Below are 24,806 nucleotides of genomic sequence, written 5' to 3'. Positions count from 1 at the left end.
CTCGATGGTCCCCTTGGCCAAGAGGGCCGTGACTTCCTGCTGGAGAAGTACCATGCTGTGGCATGGAGGTGGCATGGCTGGAGGGGAGGACTGAAAGGGAATAGAGTAACCTCTGCGGATGATCTGCAACACCCACTTGTCCGATGTTATATCGCACCAGTGGGGAAGGTGGTGGCGGATCCTGCCACTCACCGGTGTGGGGTGCTCCACAAAGCTCGGATTAGGAAGGTTTGGAGGTAGAAGCAGCAGGGGAGGAGGTGGACTGACCCCCGTGCTGATTCCCAGACCCGCCCTGCGGAAGCCGCGTCCGCACTGAGGCTGGTTCTGCACAGGCTCGCAGAAGGAACGTGCCTGGGCGCCTCTGCCATGGCCACGAAAGGAACGAAACCCAGGAGTGGCCGGGCTTTTTGCGGAAAGGCCCAAGGACTTGGCCGTGGCCAGCGAGTCTTTAAAACGCTCCAGTGCACTGTCGGCCTTATCGCCAAACAGGCGAGTGCAATCAAAGGGCATGTCCATGAGCGAGCTTTGGACATCAGGCGAGAACCCGGTAGATCTCAACCAGGCGTGGCGACGAAGCACCACAGTCATAGAAATCGCCCTACCCAGTGAGTCAGCGGTGTCCAAAGCACACCGAATGGCGAACTTAGCCGCATCCTTACCCTCGGCAACAGCTTGGGACAGCACAGCGTGGTCTCCTCAGGACACTGAGGCAACACCTGTGCAACTGTATCCCACACCGCAAGGGAATAGCAGCCCAATAAGCAGGCAGTGTTCACTGACCGCAACCCTAAGCTGGCCGAAGAAAACAACCGCTTACCGAACTGTTCCAGCTTCTTAGAGTCCTTATCCGGTGAAGCCGTGGGAAAGGCACTCTGGGACGTCGAGGCCTGGATAACCAGGCTCTCAGGTGTAGGATGAGTGGTCATAAAAGCAGGGTCACCAGGCGCTGGGCGGTGACGCCTGTCGACATTCTTATCCACAGGGGCCCCTGTGGCTGGCCGCGACCAAGTGCCCAACAACACTTCAGTGAGGGCGTCGTTAAAGGGGAGCAGGGGCTCCGACGAAGTGGACGCCGTTTGGAGCACCTCAGTGCGGAGATTAGTTTTGAGTGCCACCGTAGGGAGATCAAGGTTGAGGACCTCAGCTGCCCGACGGAGCACCATCGTGTAGGAGGCGCCCTCCTCCATGGTAGGCGGGGGAGAGGCAAACCCCGGGTCAGAGGAGACATCGAGGTCGCTGGCATCCTCCAGGTCGTCCACCCAGTCCTGCTCGGAGTCACACTGATGGGCAAGAGAGTCCTCAGACCCCTCCTAGTCGTCCTCCTCCTCCTCTGTCACATGGGGAATAGACCGCGGCGGCAGAACTGGGGCCGGAGAAGGAACAAACTGCGTTGGGAACGGCGCCGGGAATGGCGGATCCCAGGCCGGAACAAAATGGTCCTGGAACCTGGGCAAGGGCGGGACAAATGCACCCACTGCGGCGCCGGAGACAGAGCCGAGGGTGGCGCTGGGGCCGGAGCCGGCAGCGCTGGACTTTGTGGTGCGGGGCCGGAGCCAACGGCGCATGATCCTGTGGTGCCGAAGCTGGATCCACCGGCGGCCCGACAGGATCCGGACACGGGACCGCGGGGCCTGAAGGCACGTCGGCGGTAGCCAGAGGCCTAAAAAGGCGGTCCACAGTAGTAAGAAATCCTTGCACCTGTTCGGGAGTCGCCGACAGACCCGGGTAAGGTGGGTAGGCTGTGGAACTCCCAGGCTCCAAAGGAGCCGCAGGGGCAGAACCCCTGTCTCCCTCGTCCGCATCCGAGGACCGACGGGGGGACGTCAGAGACCGAATTTGCTTCTTTGACTTCTTTTTGTGTCGTCTCTTACCCGAATCCGAAGGTGAAGACTTGGAGCCCGAGGAGCGACGACTGCTGCCCCATGAGTGATCCCAGGAACGGTCCCTAGACCTGGAACGGCACGGAGCCGAGTGCTGGACCACCAGCAGCTTCCGGCGCCGCTCCCTCAAGGCCTTCGGTGCCATGGTCCGACAGTCCCGTGAGTCGTGGTCGGTCTCCAGGCAGTAGAGGCAGTCATCGTGGGGGTCCGCCACTGACATATTGCGATGGCAGGCTCCACAAGACTTAAATCCAGGCATCCATACGTGCACCAAGGAGTACAGGAGACAAAAGTCTCAAAAAGGGTAGTCAAAAAGTGACTAAGGTAAGTGCTCTAACCGGATCTGTTCTTGCTGGCGCGGAAAAGGAAAGAACTGACGTCAGCGCGCATGGGTGGCGCCAAAGTAGTCTCCGTGACGTCATCTCGGAGCTTACGATGCCAGCGACTGACGCAGAGCCGCACGACGCCAGCTACTGACACGCAGGGGTACTGCTAGCAAAACTTTCAGGATCCAGTCTGTCACCTGGGGATATTCTAAGGTAAGAAATCTATCACTAACGTGTCTCTTTCAGATCTGTCACCTGTGGTACAGGAAGGGACCAGCAGGGGGCTCCTGGAGTTCTAAAAGGCACGGTTTCCAGGTTCATGGAATTCTTAAAGGCAGGGTGCCAATTTTTTGTTACTGTGATGTTTTTCATCTACGCAGCCCAAGGGCTAATTGCCTAGAATTACTTGCCTTTTTCTCTGAAAATAAAGGGGTGAGTTGGAACATAATGGGAGTGCATGTTCTCTGTTACAGAAATGATATATGGAATTGCTTTCAGTTTAATGAAAAACCCAATTAATATCAACATATTAGCCTATTTGAGTTATGGTAGGCTGCATGTTTATATATGTATACATGTATATATGTATGTTTGAGGGTACTCCGTACTTTTTTAGCTAAACATACACATATATATGTATTTTTGTATATGCTCCGGGGTCCAGCACTTGGGCGGGGATTATTCAGTGCTTATGACTATTGATGAGTATCCCCTGGAAGAGAACTACTAGAGCTCCGGCCTCAAAGGGATTGTGTTATTGCTCATGGATGTCGTTATTCCTTTGTATGTGTAGAGTTCGAAATAAAATACTTCTTTTCCTTATAAATTATTTTTAAGAAACAAGGTCCCATTCAATTTAAAGATAGGTATAATCTCACAATTTTCCAATCAAAAATTGGATTATATGTTTTATTCAAAAAATGATTCAGATATAATACAATTGCTACGAACCAAAATACATGTGGTGAAATAAGTGAGCAGCCCGTGAGTTGTAAAAGGAAATCAGCCGATTTCCTAGCCGCAGGCAAGTGACTTAAAATGTGACTTTTTGTGTTTGTGAGAATAAAGGTTATTGAAAGTCACAATTGAACAACATCTCGTACTCAAATAAAATTTACAATGTATTATTAGGAGATTAGAGATGTGTGTCTTTTCCTTATAAAAGCAAGTATTGAGCTGGACATTAATGTATTGCCCCTACTGTAAACGCTTTGAGTTAGGAGTCGTGTTCATTTACCTGCAACTACACTTCCCACCCTGAGGGTGCCTTTGACTGCTCGTCCACAGCTACCACTAAGAGTCAAGTGCAGAAGGAGAATTTGTCCTAATTGCTCAGGATCCATAGTAGGTGGAGCCCCGGACATCAGGAGTAAAAGGCCTCAACCACCACGGTTGGGCGCAGTAGCCCCTGTGTGACCTGTGGTTCTCTAAAAGAGGTTCTGAGAATGGTTGTAGGTAGCTGGCTCTGTATATGGTATGCCACTAGGTGGTTATACCAGGCACAAAGTTCAGGGGTGCCCCATAAAATGCTCTATTAGTGGCAGCATGGGCGAGCAGCGGAGTGCAATACATGTATTGCACAACATTGACCAATAATTGACACGACTCAAAAAAGGAGATCCACACCAAATTAAGGAAAATAAGCTTTGTTTATACTTTATTTCTAAGACAAAGGTTTTTGCAATAATGTAAGTATGTTTTTAAATAGAAATACTTTTCGCTTTCAAAATTCGACAGAACAATTTCCGAGCAGTTCAATGTTATCTTATTGGGAAAACCATATTGAGGTTAAACAGGTAAGTATCACACTTACAGTTCCAGTCTTCTGGACCATAGGTCAGCAAGGGTCAGGGGAGTACCATAACTGCACCAAAAAGCGGCACAGGCGGAAAAGTGCAGAGGTCAAAATCAGAGTTCGGGCCAATGCATTTCAAGCTACACTACTTGTAAGTAAATAAATTGGTTGCAGGGGACAAGCTTTGGGGGTTAGGTCAAGCATGGGGGAGGGAGGGGCACAAAGCAGCACCAAATATACGCTGCCAGAGGCACAGGGGTGGCCGGGTGCAAATTCAGTGTCGAGCATCCAATGCTATTCAATGAGGTTTCTGCTTTCAACAAACAAGCTGCAGGCTTCGCACCAGAGGTTGCAGGAGGGAGACCAACGACAGCAGATGTAAGTGGAGATGTAGGGGGTCGTAGGGGCACCGTGATTCAGCTCACCAAGGCACAGGGGCTTCGGATGCAGGGGTGCCTTTTGACGTCGGATTCTTCTTACCTGAGCCGGTTGCGGTCAGAGGGAGCCTCTGGATTCAGGCTGCAGGTGTTGTCGTGGAGTTCAGGAGAGGTCAGCCTACGCTGGATTAGACTTCAGGATCGCTGGGAAGACTTCACTGGACTGGTGGGTCATTCAGGTTTTGGCCGTGGGCGTCGTGTACAGAGTAGGCAGAAGTCGTGGTTCTAGCTGGATCCGGAGCCCTTCGAGTTGGATTCTTCTGGACACGGCCGCTGTCCTCAGGAGATCTGGTCTTTGTTAAATAGCAGGCAGGCTTCCTTGGGATTCTGGAAGTCACTGGTCACAGGACAGGAGTCATTTTCTTCGCAGGGTCTTTAAAGATGGAGACAGGCCGGTAGGGCTGGGGCCAAGTCAGTACTGGTCTTCAGGCTTTACTGCACGGCGACTTTTGTCCTTCCTAGGTTGCAGAAATCTAGAATCTAAGTCTGTGGGAGCCCTCCAAATACTAAATTTATGGGGAGTTTTATGGGAGTAGTAATTGGGCAAAAGGGCACCTTATCCGGGGTGACTGCACCCACTATTATGCCACCCTCCTGAGGAAGGGGGCATAGATCTAACCCTGATTGGAGGGGTCCCTTCATTTACAAGATGGAGGGGACTGAAAATTGAGCTCAACTTTGCCTCCTCCACCTGAGGAACGGGATTGGCAAAGGTGGGCACACCTCCTAGCCTTTCTGAGTTTTCCTGCTCGTTTTCCTGCCCAAAGTGGGGGTGTAAACCAGGGGCTGCCATCTGCTGCTAGCAGCAGAGGCTGGGGGTCGCATTACAAAGGCGGCATGCCATTAAAGCTTCCCCTTCGAGCACTGGACCATCCAGGGGGAGGAGGTGGGCCACCTCTGCCAAGGATGTGCATTGTTTCTGGCCCCAGAGAGCAGAGGCTCTCCACCCAGGGGTCCAGAAAGATGTCTGTGTGTGCCAGGCTGCTTAAAGCCAGTCAGTGCCCACACCAGGTTTGGCAGGTTTTCACGGGGCACATCTGAGGTGCCCTCTAAGTACATGTTTTAATAAATCTCACACTGGTATCAGTGTGGATTTATTGCAAGGAGCTGTTTGGTACCAGACGAAACTCCGGGTTTGAGTGAAGACCATGGTGCTAAGTAACTCGAGTTGTCAAGTTTCTAGCCCATGAACTCCTTATGGCTTCCCTGGCACTTGCAATATTTAAGAATGTACTTAAGTATTATAGGGGCATATGTACTCAGGCAGATATGCCCTCACCTGTGGCATAGGGCACCCTGCCTTAGTGCTTTAAGGCCTACTAGAGGGGTGACTTACCTATAGCTAAGGCAGTGCTGGCTGGCATGGCACCCCGGCAAGGTGCCATGTCGACTTTGTATTTTCCCCTCATAAAGGCATGCAAGCTGCAAGGGCAGTGGCATGGTCCTATTGAGGGGGGATCCCAGGGGACCCTCTTCAGCTTCCAGGCCTTATGTACCCAGGGTACCACTTACTAGGGACTTACAGGGGGCAGAAGTACCAATTGAGAATATGTTTTAGGGCAGAAGCACTGGCACAGGGGACCTGGTTGGCAGGGACCCTGTGCACTCCAATCGAAACCACATCAAATCCCTGGGTAAAAAGTGGGGACTAGCCATGTCAAAAGAGGCACTTTCTCACAATGGTCAAGTAGAGGAAGGTGCTTCGGCCTCGGGAAAAAAATGAACTAATAGATGGAGACTTGGTTGTAAGAAGCAGTTAACATCTGGGTAAAACACAGAATATTTATTTTATTTATTTGGTGTTTTCTCTAGCGCTGATTTGACCCTGCGTAGGGTATCAGAGCGCTTTACAGTTGCATATCAACAAACAAAACCTTATATGTTACCAAGTCAACAGTTATTGTACCATGACTAGATCTAAACACTAAGCTTAAAATACATATATACAAACCCACAACGGGTTAATTACCGACGAGCGGTAACAAGAAAACAGTCATGACAGGTCCGTAGACAATAGCTATACTGTTGAAATTTAAGGGAGATATTTCCTCATATAGAACGATTTTGCTTCCTTTTTGAATGCCGCAATGGATGGGATTCTTCTAATGTTAGGGGAGAGCATTCCAGATTCTAGGAGCTGCCCCAGAGAACGCTCGGTCATAAGTTCTTTTCTTACAAAAGCGAGCAGGTTTCAGTAGTGAGTCTGCGTGACTCCTGGAAAACCAGCACCCTCCTGATAGAGTGAGTTTCTGGGCTAGGTAACCTGGTGATTTATAATGTATCGCTTTGTAAGTGATGCATGCCAACTTGAATTGAATTCTTGCTGCGAAGGGCAACCAGTTGAGTGCTTTCAAATGAGGAGAGATATGGTCGAATTTTTGGGATCCAGATATTAGTCTTGTGGCTGCATTAAGACACTCTTTCAGTGGGGCTGTTGAGATCTTGGGGAGCCCGGCCAGAGTTGTGCAACCATACTCTATCCTTGATATGACCAGTGCCTGAACTGCTGTTTTGAGATCTGTCTTAAGAATGGTTTTAGTTTTCTAAGGTAGCTTAAATGGAAACAGGCATTTTTTGCCATCGTGTTGATATGTGCTAACATGTACAGATTTTTGTCCAGAATAATTCCCAGAGATTTAGGAGTCAACAATCTTCGGAGTACACTTTAGAGCCGTGATTAGGTTGGTCCATTCTACTATATTTGATTTGCTTTTCTGGGGCGAAATCAGCAGGAATTCGGTTTTCTGAGGGTTAAGCTTCAGTTGGTTGATGGTTAGCCATTGGAGGGTTCTAATTAGTGCCTGGTTCATGGTATTAATCTCTTCTGTCGATGTGACTTTGATGTACAGCTGAGTGTCATCTGCGTACATGTGGAAAGAAATATTCGCTTTTTGTAATAAATCCGGGAGTGATTCTACGTATAGATTAAATAACGCCGGAGATGGTGTTGACCCTTGCGGAACTCTGATTGTATTTTTGGTTGGACCTGACAAAGCTTGGTTGACTATGAATTTTTGTGATCGGTTCTCAAGAAAGGAACTAAACCATTTTAGTACTGTTCCCTCTAGCCCAATAATGTTTTTCATGCGATCCAGTATTTTAGTATGGTTTACCGTGTGTCGCAAGCTGACGAGAGGTCCAGCAGGATTAGGAGACATGATTCGTTGTGGTCGAGGGCAGGTAAAGAGTCATCCACGATGTGCAGAATTGCTGTTTCTGTGCTATGGTTTGGTCTGAATCCTGATTGGAAATCATTTAACAGATTGAATTCCGAAATGTGAAGGCTCAGTTGTTGGAGACATTTTTCCAGTACGTTGGCTAGCATGGGAATGTTTGTTACTGGTTTGAAATTGTTGGGATCAGATGGGTTCTCTGTTGGTTTTTTTAAGAGTGGAATGACTTGTCCAGTTTTTAGGCAGACCTGAATTTAGCCTTGTGTCAACAAAGCATTTATGACCTTTTTCTATGACGGGATTAGCAGATGGTTTATAGAAGACCAACAGTTTGCAGGTAAAGGATCGTTATTGTGATTGTTAGGTTTAGTGGTCGACATGATCTTTGCAATGTCTAATTCACTGACCGGCTTAAATCTTGACCATCGAGCATTGTTTTTTGGTTTTTCTAATTCTAGTTGAAACTGTTGTACATCTAAAGTACCCTTATCGCTTACAATGTATTCAGCTGCTTTTTTGAGGTCCCCCTCCAGTGAATTTGCTTTGTCTATAAAAAAAGAGGAGAACATCTTCACTATTTAAGATTGTTTTTATAGTGGCTAGAGCCAATTTGGCAGATTTCTTGGATTGTTCTTTTAGTAGATCGAATAGTTTCCTTGGTCTGTTTATAGCATTATCCAGTTCTTTCCGGAAAAAGTCTTTTTTTGATTTTAGAATGCTTTTATGATAGGCTTTCCTGGACTGTCTCAGTTGGGTTAAGTGGGGCGATGAAGGGTGTTGTTGCCATTTATGCTCTGAAAGTCTCAGTGACCTTTCTTCATTAAGGGCACTATTAAACCATGGGTTTTTGTCTTTTTCAGTGATACTTTTGAGTTTTAAAGGGGCTATGTCCTCAATAATGCTTGACATTGTCTTGTTATAGTGCTTCGTGAGGTCACTGACGTCAACCATGCTCTTAGGTGGTTGCAATTCTATTTCACAGCGAGCTGCTACGTTATCCAAATTGATTCCTCTACTGTCACAAGTCCATTTTTTGGGCTTAATAGGTTGGGAGGACGATTTGTTTTTTATGAAGGGAATTTCGAAGGTAATTATGTGGTGATCAGACCAATCGCAGGGGGTGATTACAATTTTATCGATCGCTTTTTCTTTAGCTATGATCCAATTTAAAGTAGAACCCCTACACACATGGGCAGCAGAGGCAACAGGCATCATGGTACTTACTACATAATATGGATGGAAGATGGACCTTCAAAAATGCAGAGTGGGACTTCATGTTTCACAGCACGATAAGTGAAATTTAATGTGGGTGTGATTTACTTTCCTAATCTTTGGAAATGAGCTCAGAGTGCACTTCAATGATTGACAACAAATTCTGATGATGTAAAATCTACAAACAAATCTCACTTTTGTGTTTTTGCTATAGAAAATAGTCCCAAGCAGAGAGAAATGTGCATATGGTTGTTGAAGTCTAAGAGATACATTACTGGTAGCAACGTCACAAATAATGCACCACCACCACAGAATTCAGGGATTGCCTGGGAACTCGAACTAAAACACTCAGTAAAAACAAGCACACTCACAGATACTGTTTATCTCTTACTTTTACTGTGAAACTCTTTGGCAAAGTGTTGGAGGAAAATACAGTGAGTGAATACTTGAGGACAATGTTTATCTCCTAAAAATGGACAGATTCATTAATTGTATATAGTAATCTACAGAGCTACTTGTCAGTCGTTGAAAGATTTCCTCTTCTCAGTATTGGACTTTGAGCTTTGAAGCGTCATAAAGGGACTTTGATCAGTGTATTTTTCAGTCAATAGGGATTGCATACCAAGTGGCTGTTTCTTCCTGACACTGGTGAAATCTGTCTTTCCAAACCTGTACACTCTACTCTTTGCCTCAGAGGTTTGTTTGGAAACTCGTCCTCCCCTTCCACTTCATACATTTCCTTCAATGGTGTCCTTCCGTCTCCTTACTACCATCAGTTCAATTTCTTGGAAGGACCTCAATGTCAACTTCCTCTCCTGTCTTTTTTCAGCAGGAGTTATTCTGTATGCTCTTTCAGGTAGTCTTAATTTACTCTCCATTTCCTCCTCTTTTTGCTTTAGGAGGTCTTCCTATGCTCTGCCTCTCCCTTCCCCTGGGTAGGCCACCTCCATCCTCCCTGTACCCTAAGTTCTTCAGCAGCACTATTATCTAACACTCCACCCGTGTTCTTCAGGTGGCCACCCTGCACTCTTTCTTTCACCCTCTTTGTCTTCACTGGCCATCCTGTATTTTATGTCCTTTCTTTAGCTGGTCACCCCATACTCTACTCTTCCCACTTTTATTCACATGGCCACCTGGTGCATGCTACTAAACCCTCTTTCTTTCAGTTAATCTGGTCATATTTTCTCTTCTCCCTCCCTTTTTACCTGTTCGACTCTCCTATTCCAGCAAATGGATAACCCGGTCCATGCCCACCAGCCTTGTCCATTTTTAGTCAGAAGCATTATTCTCTCACCTCTGCGCTCACCTTTTTCTTCTTGGTGGGCTGGTCCATCTTTGCTTGTAAGAAATCAATGAGCTTGGTTTGTTGGGAAATGGTCCCCTCCATTTTCACCTTCTCATGAGAATAAAGAGCCTGCAATTCACAAACAAAACATCAATTTCAAACCAAGTTTTTATGTTTATAGCCAAGCACTGAATAACCATGATCAGTAACGAATGATGGTAGGGGATAGACAGCAGACAAAGTGTGACCACATATGCCACTTCTAGCAGTACTTATTAATAAGTGGCAACTTCTAACCCAAAGATGCCACCTGTGGCATATGCCTCTTTCCCACTTCAGTGCACGGCTCTCACTGGTGAGTTGAGCTTTCTCATTGTGATATATCCAGCTTGGCTTCCTCTCTGACTAAAAATACGTCAAGCAAGATAATTCTCTTTCCTCAAGAATTTTTACAGCACTGGTTTAGCTAAACAATCTTGTTGAGGACCTACCCGTCCAGTTAATTACATCTCCTTGCGGAGAGGCGAAGCCATTCTCAGAGTGCACTACTAGCACCAAATGAAATACATATTTCATCAATTCCACAAACAAGCTTTCTGTAAAAAAATGATGTCATTATGGATTTGATTTATTGTCTAAAGGGAATCTTGGTTGACCCGGTCTGTTGATGGGTAGAAGGTGGCTTGCACTGTTGCATTCCAAGGCTATCCTGGGCACCACTGAAAGCAAATAATACAGAATGTACAGTTGCTAATGCTACCCCACCTCTAACTGAGTTGAGGTGAACAGTTTGTGAACTGCAGGAGTTAAGTGGACCAGAGTACATGCTGTAGGCTGATAGTCTTTTCTTCACACCCACAAGCTAAATCCTCCCCCCCTCCCCTCCAAATGAATAATATACATTTTATGGAGCATAGACATATCCAACTATAAAAACCTAGGGTGGGTGTGGTGATGAAAAAAAGGGGTAAGTGGAGGAATTCTGGAATCTGATTTGATTCACTTTGTAAACTGGGCTTACAGAGGCTGTTGTGGCATGGTCAAGGTTGCTTCACTGACATTGCCCTGTGCCGAGTTTGGTTCTCCAAATAGATAAGGTATTAAGAGAAGGAGTCAAGCTACAATTGCCTTACTTGATCCATGAAGCTCCACCTTGTAGAGCTCTATACATTTGCTCTGCCTGAGTAAGTCCCATGACATACACCAATTAAAAAACTAGGGGGCGTGGCCGGCTGCTGAACGTAATGGCCGCCGTCTTCTAGAGCTCTGAGCCCTCTAGGGGGCAAAAGCAACGTTAATCCGCCACATTGATCCGCACCTACCTCAAAAATGATCTGCTGAGGTGCTGAAACTTTGCATGCACCTGGACGACACCTCGCCTGGCTCCTGATGCAGTCGCTGCAGCCTGTGATCGCCTAAAATCCCTGGCGGCCTGCACTCGCGAACAGACCGGAGACTACTGCTGGGACGTAACCTGACGTCGCTGCGTGGCAGAAGAGGTTCCGACGGAACTCCACCGACTCCCGGGGAGCGCGCTGCTTGGATCCCGGCGCTGTAATTACTGTGTGCAGTGGTGCGAGACCCCCTCGAGGCCCGACCTCCTGTGGCGAGCAGGGAACGGCGCGAGGGAGACACCTGGCACCGCCGGGGGCAGTGGTGAGCCCGCTGACGCTCCCAGCTGCAGTGCACACAGAACTTTTCTCCGGCATAGCCGGTTCTCAGCTGGGGCCTGCCGCATATATATATCTGGACCCCCGTGGTGTGGAGGACGGGGAGGAAACATCGACAGCTGGTCTCCTGCTGGAGTGAAGACTCCCCCAGCTCTGCACTTCCTTTCAGGTACTGCCATTCCTCTATACCGCTTTAGTGCCATGACAGACACTGCCTGCCTGCCGCATTAGGCTCCACACGAGGCTTATCCCTCGCCGCTGGTGTGAAGACCAACCCGGGACCTATTTTCTGGATGCACCTGCACTGTTGCTCCTACGAATATCGCTCAGTGCTTCAAAACTGAGACCTTCATAGTTCCTCCAGCCTCTGTTGTTGTTGACTGTAGGAGGCAGAGATCCTGCGCTGAAACTCAACAGGGTCCAGGCCTACTTGCTTTACCCTGAACTCTCTGAGACACTGCCGTCTAAACGCAAACCTTTTTCTGGTATAGACCTAGACATCTGGCGTACGAACTCGCGGATACCAGAAGTGCCATACATTGCACCCGGTGCCTGCACACATCCCATCTTTTGTCCCGGCTCCACTCCTGACCCTATACTTCATCACACCAAACAGCAGGAAAGTCGACAGGCCGCGTGCACCATTGGGTGACACTGTCAGGTGGCGGAGATTACTGCACTCAGTCCATTGGTACCTGTGGAGGTGGCCACAGAAGCGGGGCCAGATGGGGGGCCAGAGCCAGCGAGTGACCCAACAGAACAAGTTGGAAAAATACGCCTACACCAAGTCTGACAAAGAGGTACATGATCAAACCGAGACTGGCGCACTGCCTGCCATTCCGGAGAAAGAAATCACGTTGCAAGACATCATGTCCACCCTGAATAAAGTCCACACCTCTTTAGAATCTCGGATTGACACAGTCACCACTGAACTCACGCTTATCCGAGCGGACTTTCGTAAATTGAGTTCCCGAGTAACAGAAGTTGAGTCCATAACAGCGAATGTAAATGCAGACACAACCGCATTGAAAAGCAAGTGCAACGCTCGGAACTTGACAACAAAACCATGGCGGCGAAACTGGAAGATCATGAAGGCCGCTCCCGCCGCAATAACGTGCGACTGGTGGGGGTGCCGGAGGACGCAGGGGGCTCGGCACTGGACCTATTCGTGGAAGATATCGTACAAAATCATCTGCAGCCCAGAGGTTTCTCCAATTACCTCAATCGAGCGGGCCCATCGGGTCCCCGGGGGTAAACCACGACCTGGGGCGCCCCCGCGGCCTATACTTGCACGGATTTTTAATTTTCGCGACCGTGATGTTATCCTCCAGGCAGCAAGAGCGGGCCTGCTACTTCGATTCCAGCAGAGTACAATTTCCTTTTTTCCGGATTATACTACAGTGGTGGCCAAACAATGGCAGAATTTCCTGGCGGTAAAACAAGAACTCAGAAGCTGTGAGATTATATACTCTATGCTCTTTCCAGCAAAATTGAGGGTGGAGGCAGATGGGAAGCCTTGGTTCTTCACTACCCCAGAAGAGGCACAGGAATGGCTTGAGGGATGGCGCCCGGTTCAGCATCGGGGACAACCTGGTCTGAACAATGAGCAGAATCATTCCACGCAGAGCTCCATTACTCAGATGACCGATTCTCTAGCTGCCGAACGACGGTCCGAGGAGAACTGACTTACTCCTGTTGAGCTTTCACACTAGGGCGGGTTCTACATAACTCCCTATCTGTGATGGGTATTCGCTGTCGACAACATTTAAGGTCGTAGGAGTATGACAACGGACCATTGTTGCTAGCAACGAACACCAACCCATCGCCTTGGCGAGCTGTCGATGAAGGACATTAAAGAGGGGAAGTGACGGCTGATCATCAGTTAAGACTTTCTGTATGCTATAGAATAATCTCCTCTATATATTTACTTGCATGCTAGTTGTGAAGATCACTAATCCAGTGTTTGACGCCCCCGCCCCAGGGGAAGCGAGAAGGGCTCTACCCCCCACCCCTTACATAGGAAATTGGTTATGGGTCTTAGGCACTCTGCAAAGTTGGGGTGGTGGGAAATTCAACAACCGTCTTGCAGGGAAGCAGGATGGGGGGAGGGTTTCGAGATATTCTGGGGCAGTTCATTTTTCTTTGATTTTTGATGTTCTTGGGCACATGACCTGACCATGTTTAATACTCCTACAATGTCTGAGCGCAATCAGCCAACACCTGTACATGCGACACAAAGACCTCATGCCGTAGTCACGTGAACCTACACACCCCATGACATCCTTCAGACAGTATTTACCGCTCATCTCCTGGAATGTTAATGGTCTCCAGGATAAACTAAAGAGGGGGCTAGTCCTACAATTTTTGAAACATAAAGCTCCCGCAATAACCCTACTCCAAGAAACCCACTTGGCGGGGACAGTATGTAAGGCCTTAGACAGATGGGGTTTTAAGCTAGCTGTCCATTTAGAATTCACATCCGGTTCACGGGGGTAGGAATTCTCCTGAAGAAGCAATACCCCATCATCGTTAAGCACACATACAAGGATGACCAAGGCCAATTTGCCGCAATCTCGTGTCAATGGGAAGGTCGTATAATCAATGTAGTATCGGTCCACATTCCGCCTGCGCTCCACTCCTCAGCTTTTACAGCACTCAGTGATTTCCTCCTACGCCTCCCACATGGCTCTTTAATAATAGGTGGCGATTTCAACGCCACTTTAAATGACATTAAACCCCCAAGACAGCAACACCGCTCACACTTGGCACTGACAGATTTCCTGGACGCGATGGGGATGGTGGATGTTTGGCATACCCTGTTCCCCTCGCTGAAACAATATACTTATCACTCGGGGCCCACAATAGCCTCTCTAGAACCTGCAACCGACCTAAGGAATTTTCACACAGTATCTCACTTAGCAAAGAGGCATTTCTGACCATTCCCCGATTAGTGCCCTATATACTTGGTACTCTACAGCACAGAACCGCATATTCCCAATATATCCCAGGTATTTGAAATCTCCGGAAATAGGGAGGGGCTAGCTGTAACCACCAAGCACTATTTCACTGAAAATGTATCCTCCGTTTCTTCCCCAGCCATCCTCTGGGAAGCCTACAAAACAATGCTCCGTGGGCAGGCCACCTCACTAATCACACATCACAAACAGGAAAAAGCGAAAACTATATAGACATTAGAAAAAGAAGTAGAGGAATTGGAAAGCTCCCACAGTCAGGACCCATCAGACGCTAATGCCCATCTCCTTCAGTTAAAGCAACAAGAGTACAAGGAATTTCTCTGGGAAGCAGCGAAAGCGCGTCTCACCAAAACCCAACATACAATTTACGAGGCTGGGGACAAGGCCGGAAAACTCCTGGCCTGGCTCGACAAAAAAGAAAAGACGGACAGATGGGTGGCAGAACTCCGACTCCCCAGGGGTGGTTTGACTCAAGATCCCGAGTGTATAGTGGACCTATTAGCGGACCACTTCGAACAGGTTTGTGCCTCCACAACCACGCATACGCAAGCTGACGCGGAGGAGTTTCTCCGAGATATCAAACGTCCTCAATTGGAAGAAGTCGAGGCCCAGATCCTGGAAGACGAACGCTCCGCTGACGAACTTGCGCTGGCAATCAACGACTTACAGCCCAGTAAAGCGTTGGGACCAAACGGTATCCCCATCGAGTGGTACAAGCGTAATGCGACGACACTCACACCATACATGGCGTCAATGTACAAAGACTGTTTAGAAAAAGGGGAGCTACCCTGTGATCAGAGAACTGCGACAACAGTGGCCATCCATAAGCCCAGAAAACCAGCAGAGGACTGTTCCTCCTACAGGCCTATATCGCTGATTAACGCCGAGGCCAAGATCTTGGCTAAAGCCTTGGCTAATAGACTCACGCCACACCTAGCAAACTTGATACATCCAGATCAATCCGGGTTTATGCCCAGCAGAAATACAGCATTAAACCTTCGGCGCCTACATAATGTGTTTGGACATAGTCATATTATTCAGGAAGAGGCCGTGGTGCTATCTATAGATACTCGCATGGCCTTTGAGACAGTCGAGTGGCCATTCCTCTTTGCTGTCCTCCGCAAACTGGGCTTCGGACCGAAATTCTGCTCCTGGGTCCGCTTACTATACACTGACCCAGTGGCCCAAATAGTAGCCAATGGGCGTAGGTCGAGAGAGATTTCGTTACACCGCGGCACGCGACAGGGGTGCCCACTATTGCCCCTTCTCTTTGCTTTAGTTCTGGAGCCTCTGGCGGCCTGGGTTCGTCAAGACCTAGTTATCCGGGGACTTGAATGGACTGAAGACCTGGAAGACCGCATTTCATTATATGCGGATGATATCCTCCTGTATATGGCCTCCCCGTGACGCTCACTATCTTGTCTTCTAGGTATCTGTAGCTCTTACGGTCGCTACTCAAGGTATACGATCAACTGGGCAAAATCAATCTTGTAAGTCCTGAAAGGACGTCCCCCACTTCTCCCAACTGGCTGCGCAGTAAAAGTAGTAGACGATACTTTCAAGTACCTAGGGTTCCACATCACTCGAGATCCGGAATTATTTATGACCTTGAATCTCCAAGCCCCTCTAAAACGCTTTCAAAAAGACACTAAACATTGGCAATCACTGCCATTGTCACTGATTGGGAAAGCGGCCCTCTTTAAAATGATGGCTCTCCCCCGGTTTCTTTACACACTCCAAAACACGCCCTTCCCAGTCCCGCAAACATACTTCGGGGCCATCGAGGCAGAAGTAACTAAACTCTTATGGGACCACAAGCCAGCCCGCATAGCTATCTATGGTCAAACTGTATTGCTTCTGGTACGATGATGGTATCGCACTCCCTAATATACAATGTTACTATTGGGCCTCCCAATTAACAGTCGTGAACCAATGGATTCATGTCCCTTACACGGACCCCGCCTATGCTCTTGACAGACTACAGCTAGGACCGACTGGACTGCATCGAGAACTCTATAATAAGACCCGTCCACTGCTAGGTCCGACGCACCACACACTCCAAACGTGGAAATTAGTACATAAAAAACTAGGGTGGCACGACACGCTCACTCAAGCGACGCCCCTATGGGTTACTGACAAGCTGGGGAGACTAGAAAAAAGCAAAGGCTTCCACAACTGGGACCTCATCAGGATATCGAAGGTTGGAGATCTCTGAGTGAAGGGAAAAATGACAACGCTCACACAGCTCCAAACAAGATACAAGCTGGCACCAACCGAATATTTTTGCTATCGACAAATTAAACATGCCCTTTGAGGCAATACTCCCCCCCCCCCCCCCCCCCAAACACCACCCTGCCAGAAGCGTCCCAGTTAGAGGACAGATTATTGACAGATTACTTAGATAAACGAGCAATCTCCCTAACATACAAAAGAATTATTAATAATATGTCAGACCCGATGGAAAAACTCAGAAATAAGTGGCAGGATGAAGTGGGCGAAATGGATGACGCAGAATTGCAGGAGGCGCTCTCTTCCCCCGAGGGGTAGCGATTACCTCTAAACTACGACTGATACAACTTAAAATTCTTCATAGAATTTACTATACTAGAACTACCCTCTGCAAAATTGGTAAAATTGAAAGCCCGTTATGTCTGAGAGGTTGTGGGGAGATTGGCACATTCTTCCATACAATCTGAGATTGCCCCGTGGTGATGGGTCACTGATCACAAGGGTGAGTGGATATTCATTACCAAGGGAGCCCAAATGTTGTTTACTTAATATTTGGGACACAACAGACCTAAACTTACTACAACAGACCTGGGCTACTCTGGGTATCATGTTAGCAAAAAGGAACATCGCCCGCAATTGGGGTGGGGCGGCTACCCCTACCCCAGCAATTTGGTGTAAAGACATGGACACAGTGATGGTGGCGGAAAAAAACGGTGTACATACACAGGGGATGCCCCAAAAAATGGATCATAAAATGGGGTAAGTGGAATGCCTATAGGGGAGGTATTTGCGAATTACCATCAATTATTCGGGAAGAATACTCAATGGAGGGAAGCAATAACGCTGAAGGTATTGATGTCTAAATTACACATTGAACGAACTGATTATATATGTACTGGTGTATAAGACTGCAAATGTTACATGTACGTAAATGGAATGGATTATGAGAATGTAACAAGTACACAGGCAAGGAGGACATTGTTCACGTGATCTGTATTTGCACTAAATTGAATGACTTAAGGCATAACTTACATAGCCCATTCTTTAAGCTGTATGGCATACAGACTTGTAGACAAGCTGTAATACTGTGTTTTAACCCGAAATATACCAAACTGAACTGCCAGGTCGTAACGTTCTTTGATTTAATGCGTAAAAGACTTAAGAGCACCTGATGACAACTAAAAAACTCTTTAGGGTTACTTAACTGATCTTAAGTAAATTTTTAGCTTAAGGTAATGTATTTACGAATTTTAAAACACTTATTTCGATGAGATTTTAATTAATCATGTACAAATAAACAATGACTTACTTACGTAAATGGAATGGATTATGAGAATGTAACAAGTACAGTGATAACTTGATTATGCCCTTTATTTCTTTAAGTAAAAACAAATAAAAGAAATTTAAAAAACAGCGCTAGATGCCTAGGCTTGCGGGTTCTGGTGCACCTCATCTATAATATGGACATTATTTCTTTCTCAGAAAGGAATGCGGCTGTTCTTACTGAATTTAAAGATTACAAGAAGAGGTATTCTGCAAAAATACATTCCCCTTACAGTTGCCATTTATGGCAAACTAAGATTTTGTTACGAGAGTTTTTTTTATACATTTATTTATTTTTACAAAGTCGTGTTCTGTGTAAAATAAATCGTAAATCGCCAGTGGTATAATTAATTTCCTCTGTAAGAGAGGTAACACAGATCTTTCCAATATAGCTACCATATTTGACAAACCCTAGCAATAAAGAGAAGAGCATTATACTGGAGGATTTGCTTTGCAATGTCAGGTTGTCTTGACTATAAAACGTATTTTGCCTGCGTTGTAAAGAAAAAGATTTTAGAAATCTTGTGTGGGTGTTCACAATGTAAATGCCTACAGACATGTGTAACATTTTATTGGATGTCCGGGATCAAATCCCTTATATATGCAATGGCAGTTAGGAACCATAAAACAGAGTTGGGAGAGAAACCTAAAGAATTAAGCATTAATTAGAACAGGAATGTTTAACGCAAAATCAAGGAAGGATCCTTGCCAGGTTGGTTTTTTGGATAGCAATATAAAAACATTCACACAATGACTAAATGGAACACATTTTAGTAAGTTGTTACCCTGGAAATCTAGCAAGGATCTGGCTTTCCATTGGATAGATTGAACACCCCTTATGTTGAGTAAGAATTCACGGGCATGTGAATTGTCTTGCTGACCTGTTTCTACAACAGGGAATGCATTACTCTGGCAGACGGAATAAGGCATTAATCCCATTTGAATCCCATTTTCTCACCTGCATATTTTCCAGCTGATACTCAAGATCGCTCCTTTCAGTCTTCAGAAGATCTGCTCGATCCAGAGCCTCTTGAAGGCCTTGCGTCAATCGAAAGATGTGGTTTTTCTGTAGATCCATTTGCTGTTGCAATTTGGCTTGCTGTTATCAAAATGAAGAAAAGTGCTTAAAAAGCAGTTGTTTACAGCAGATTAGAATCATAAAATGTCTCACAAATTACTTAAAAAAATTATTGTTATTATGTTTTAGAGGCAACATGAAGGGTTAAAGACTTGTTTATTAACGGCCAGAAGTTTGTACTCTTACGTAAGTCTAAGCATAACAAATAGTTTAGGCAGCATGACGGTAGTGGTATGGAATTTGATATTTACACTAATGAAGCAAATGTTTGACAGAACGGGGGTTAAAAGACTTCTAGAATGTCATAACAGTGGCAGTTGTGAACCCTAAAAGACAACAATGGGCAAAATAATATGATTCAACTCCTCTTTCTGAGCTCCTTCTTTGAAGCCCAATGGAGTGAGGTGCTGCTGAAGGGTAAGAGCGTGTGTGTGTGTCTCAGAGAGAGAGAGAGAAACACAATTCACATTTCATTTCCAATAGAACTTACAATGCTTTCAATATTAACATTTCAGTATCATCCATTTCTTATAAAGAAAGTTGCAATGGCACTTAGCACACACAAAGATGCAATAACTTAGGAGAAAGTCCCTTGGATTTGATAAGGCACATTTTATCTTGACTAAAAATAATCTAAAGAAATAGTAATTGCTTAACTGATGCAAGACTACAGAGTCACCGGAGAGATGAGAGTTGACCTCATGACTTGCATCAAGGGAGGGGAGACTTGCTCAACCTCTCTGTGCAAGAGGTCTGCAACACAGTCCCACAAGCAGACCCTGCAAAGTTGGCATGAAACTAGAAACCGGGCTAGGCGTCTTTCAAGCAAAAAAGAATTTGGTCCTAGAAGGTCCCTTGGATCCTGGGCACGTAAAACCCTTTTCCTGAATCATTACCAATTAATCTGGATTGAAGAAGCTGCCTAGTATCAGGTAAAACATGGTCTTTCGAGTAGCCCTGCTGCATTCATGAAGTCATGACAACTTTAATTGACCTCATAAACCTAAATTAACATCTATCTGCTAAATGGCACAATGTCACATCCTTTTAAGAAGCAATCATCACCCCTCACCTTCAGAAACCTGTTGTTGAATACCAGATGCTGTCCAACTATTGCCCAATCTAAAAACGTCATATACAAGAAAAATGCTGGTCAGAGAAATTACCAAACATCAGCAAGGTTGCCCAGTTCCTCCTTAACATCTCATGAGGCGATTACACAGTCAACCACACCATTCTGCTATTAGCTAAAGGGATGGGAAGGGGTTTCAATGACAGCCCAAGAATGTATTAGTCTGTTTCTTGACAACTGGAGTGAGGGGACCTATACGTGCAGGCTTTTCCAGTTTTGTCTTCTGTAAAACTCTAGATTTAGAAGGATGACACAGATACACACTATTTGTGAAATCAGGATGGAGAAGTGCCCAAGCATTGTGGAGCAATGTTTATCCCAATGGATCAAAAGCTAAAGTTCAAATCACTGGAGGGACTGCATAAGAGACGCCTTCTTTCAAATGACTATCTAATCTGGGACCCCCTTCCATTTCTTCCCTAAACATCAGAAATTTGGGCCCAATGTTTCATTTGAATCTTATATTCAACGCACAAATCAGAGTTCTGGTCAAGGCAACTAACTTGAAACTCTCCCTCCTTCGGGATCTACTCACACTCCTGTCTGTGGACCACCCAATAAGACTTAGATGTTGTTGCAGAGACTGCTTGCATGACTGTCGTAACACATACCCCAGCCTTCAAACAAAGTCATCCCCAGACAGTAAAAAGTGCAAAACTGCAGCCAGAACAGCTCATCATGGGACCGTATTTTGACAACCTAAAAACTCTTTATTGGCTCCTTACAGAGGCATTATGCCCAAAGCTTACATGGTGAAAGGTCATACTGGTGTTCAAGATCTGGTATGCCACTGTTCTCTATCAAGAAATCTGCACATCTGATCAAATAAGTGTTTTGGAAACAAAAGTAGGGATGGCAATCCTTGGGGTTCCTAATTTATGGAAAAACCTTACCTCTGAACAGAATCCTGCTACCTTCATGTCAAGAAACACCTGAAAAATTTACTTTTCAATCTACAAAGCAGTGACTGAAGATTGTCTGATTTTGGTTAATCCATGCATCCAAATATACTTTACATCCCACACTATTACATTTCTTTATTAACATGACTATTTTGTTTTTCAAGCAGCGCTTGATATGGCCTCTGTGACATATAGATCTTAAAAGCAGCAAAAAGAAATCCAGTAACAGAGTAATGGGTCAGTGCCTTTGATTATATTTTGCTTAGTGGGAGATGCGCAAGTTCCTATCAATGCTGTTTGCCGGAAAACACAGAACTGGTAAAGGTGTGCATTTTTAAGTGAATGTGAAAGCCACTTATGATCTAAGTGTGTGGGTTGTCTTAGTACAGAAAGCTCTAAAAGGAACAGTTATAGGGAAAGTTTTAAGCCCCAACTCCTGGGGGCAGGATAGCCATACACTGAGAATAGAAAGAGCATGATTTAGATTGAAAGCATAAATCACACTGTGGAAAACCGTGAAGAATCAGAAAAGCAGCTGCATGATTTGGGGGTTTGATTAGCATTTGTGCATGGTCAAAAATGTCAGTGTTGCATTCACAGAGTAATGTACAAATATCTTTTACATTTTCAGCATATTTAATCTTCGTGAAGATCAGATACCAACCAAATATTCTGAAAGGTAAAATGTACCTCTGATCCTTTGCTCTAATGCAGCATGGTCCACTTTTCTGTATGGCTGCTACTGCATGTGAAGTAGACTGGCTTATGAGTTACTTATGCTCAGCCACACCTGTCTTTTCTCTTTGTAATCACATGTAGGTGAATTAAGGTGTTCTTGCTAGCCATATTTAGGTCCTATTAACTCATGTGCCTCTACTGCGCACACAGTAGGACCCACACAAAGAAGCAGATCACGCAGCATCAGTGTACAGCAAAGATACAGTGGCACATTTTGCCATATGAAGAAAACACTAACTTACAAAGCTATTGCATCCAGGACCAACAACGTCAAGTGATTTAAAATATTTCTCTATTAAACACAAATCCACAATCACCCATCCAACCATCAAACCCTCTTTCTTCCTCAAGTATTTTAGAAATAATACATTGACAAAAATCTAATTTGACCTCCAGCGCTGCCTATGGAAACACACAGTTGGGATGAGTGAAAAAGATGTCAACGAATGTCATGATATGTACAGGCCCGACAACGGCAATATCCGTAAATGAAATGTGAACATATGCCATAACCTGTGCCCACGTAACCGCAACAGTGCCCGCCAATGCAATGTCAATGTATGCCGCAACTTGTGCCCGCACAGCAGCGCCGATATCGGCAATAACAATGCCAATGTATGTCGTAATCCTGGCTTCTACGATAATATTATTGTTACCAATAGGAACAACATCAGTGTATTTTCAGACTAAAGCAAACATACCTTAGATAACAACAAGAAAAATGTCAATGTGCAAGATGACAACAGTAAGCACAATATTGGTAATGTTAACAAAAATTATACCAGTGGCTGCCATATTACTTTTATGAGTTCTGATGAACTCACATCATTGCTGTCGGATTCACCTAAGGTGACCTGCTAATCAACCCCGAGTCAGAGATACGTGGTCAGGCAGGTCACAGGTGAGGTTCCTCATAAATTACAAGCAAACACTAATCCAGGGAAAACCCTGCTCGATTCCACAGAGAGATACTTGAACCAAAAACAAGTCCAAGGTTATTGGCCCCAATAAAACTGTTTGGCCATAGGCCCTTGCTCCCTAGGAATACCTCAAAGCTAGAGACTAAATGTAGATTGGTACACTTAACCAATCAGGACACGGCACGCACGCCACAAGTAGTGATTCAAGTGCTCCGCACACATGGTTTACAACCAAGACGCTGGTTTGGAATGTAGAGAATATTTTATTGTACCTCATGAACTGTATACACCGACAGCCAAAACTTTGTACATCGATAAATTTTGAGCAGATGCATTCTGTCCAGGCTCCCCCGGCCGCGTTTAATTAAACCAGCTTGTTCCTGTTCTGCCAAACGCCTCTTGTCTTTTCATTTATTTAAAGTAAAGTCATATCCTAGCAAAAACACACAAACCATAGTCCTGGTCATTTATACTTGAACCAGTGAGAGCTGTGGGCTCTCAACCCACATTCTACTTAAGCTGATCAGGTCACATACTACAGCGAAGACACACTACTAAAACAGACACAGCAGCAGTAGTCTGGCCCTGGGAAGTCAACATTCATCCTACTTCAGGCATGCCAGTACATATGAAGCCCAGTGCACCTTATCCGTAGCTTACTCTGATTTGTACCCTCCCACCCAGGTGCCGCCACGTTTTATTTATTTCAGTTATATCATTTGTCTGCCATTGTGCACCCAACTTTCAGATTTTGCAGCGACATTAAATAAAAAATTATTTTGCAGCCTCAATTTTCATCTACACAAGGCGTACCAGTAGTCACCCCACAAGAGGCAACCAAAATGTTGCCCATGTTAGACATATTTAACCAACTCAAATATGTCCACCTAACAAATAGTTTACATGTTGTCTACTTCAGACACATTAAAACATGGATGGTCATCTAACCCTCATATTATCCATTCAGTATTCATGCCCCAAACATTTTCTAGAACAGTTATCCCTGATATACCCAATAACATTTACACCCGATTGGCATTAGAAGAGTTCTTTCAGTTCCTGTAAGCAAAGTCCAAGCAAAACATAAGGTTGCCATATTGCTCTTATGATATCCCACTAAGTACACTGATACAGCATCTCACTTCAGGCAATATGTGCATAATGTTTGTACCTCATCCAGAAGTCTCTGTTTCAGCTCTCGCTCAGTCTCAAGTTTTGTCTGTAGGCTACGGGCATTCATTTCCAGCATAGCATGCTTCTTCTCCAGGTCATTCAGCTGTGTGAGGAAATAGATGCAGGTTAGTTTGCAAGAGAGGCCAATGAAAGCTATGGTATGTGATCAATATTGATCTCCAGTGCACTGGAGAGTGAAGGTAACTTATGTTGGAGCGGCTGTAACTGCGGTAAGGCCATCATTGCTATTTTCACTGTAAAAAAAGCTTTGCCGTCAACTTCATGCTAGTTCTGCAGCAGAAGCATAATATGTAAACACTAGTCTATTGTGGAAGTGAAAGTAGCCAATGATATGAGGCTGGAGAGCCAGCAGTATACCTTAACAAGAGCAATAAGATGAACGGCTTGCCACAGGGGTGATAAGCAGTGAGAAGCATACAGGGAGAGCATCACAAAAGTTAGAAAACACAAACAAAATACATAGGTACTGGTCAGGGCTCAAACAGTTCATTCAATTATTGCATAACGTTCACAGACTTCAGTTCTTTTTTTAACTTA

The 24,806-nt window shown here is 45.6% G+C and overlaps 1 protein-coding gene across 6 annotated transcripts in view; it reads right to left on the bottom strand.

Annotated features, from left to right (window-relative positions):
• Nucleotides 1–24,806, bottom strand: part of CIT (citron rho-interacting serine/threonine kinase) — a 1,313,172-nt gene that overhangs the window by 458,116 nt on the left and 830,250 nt on the right. For 4 of the 6 annotated variants that reach the window (XM_085636268.1, XM_085636266.1, XM_085636267.1 and 1 more), the window contains exons 28-30: nt 24,247–24,351; nt 19,264–19,404; nt 10,118–10,237 (exon numbers count right to left, since the gene is read on the bottom strand). In XM_085636268.1, coding sequence (XP_085492394.1) covers nt 10,118–10,237; nt 19,264–19,404; nt 24,247–24,351 — 366 coding nt within the window. The remainder of the gene's footprint in view (nt 1–10,117; nt 10,238–19,263; nt 19,405–24,246; nt 24,352–24,806) is intronic. The other 2 variants (XM_085636269.1, XM_085636271.1) reach the window with 1 other exon arrangement.

Source organism: Triturus cristatus, chromosome 11 (assembly GCF_964204655.1).
Source record: "Triturus cristatus chromosome 11, aTriCri1.1, whole genome shotgun sequence".
Taxonomy (NCBI): domain Eukaryota; kingdom Metazoa; phylum Chordata; class Amphibia; order Caudata; family Salamandridae; genus Triturus; species Triturus cristatus.
Note: the sequence above shows the minus strand (reverse complement) of the source record. Positions and strands in the feature narration are given on the sequence as shown.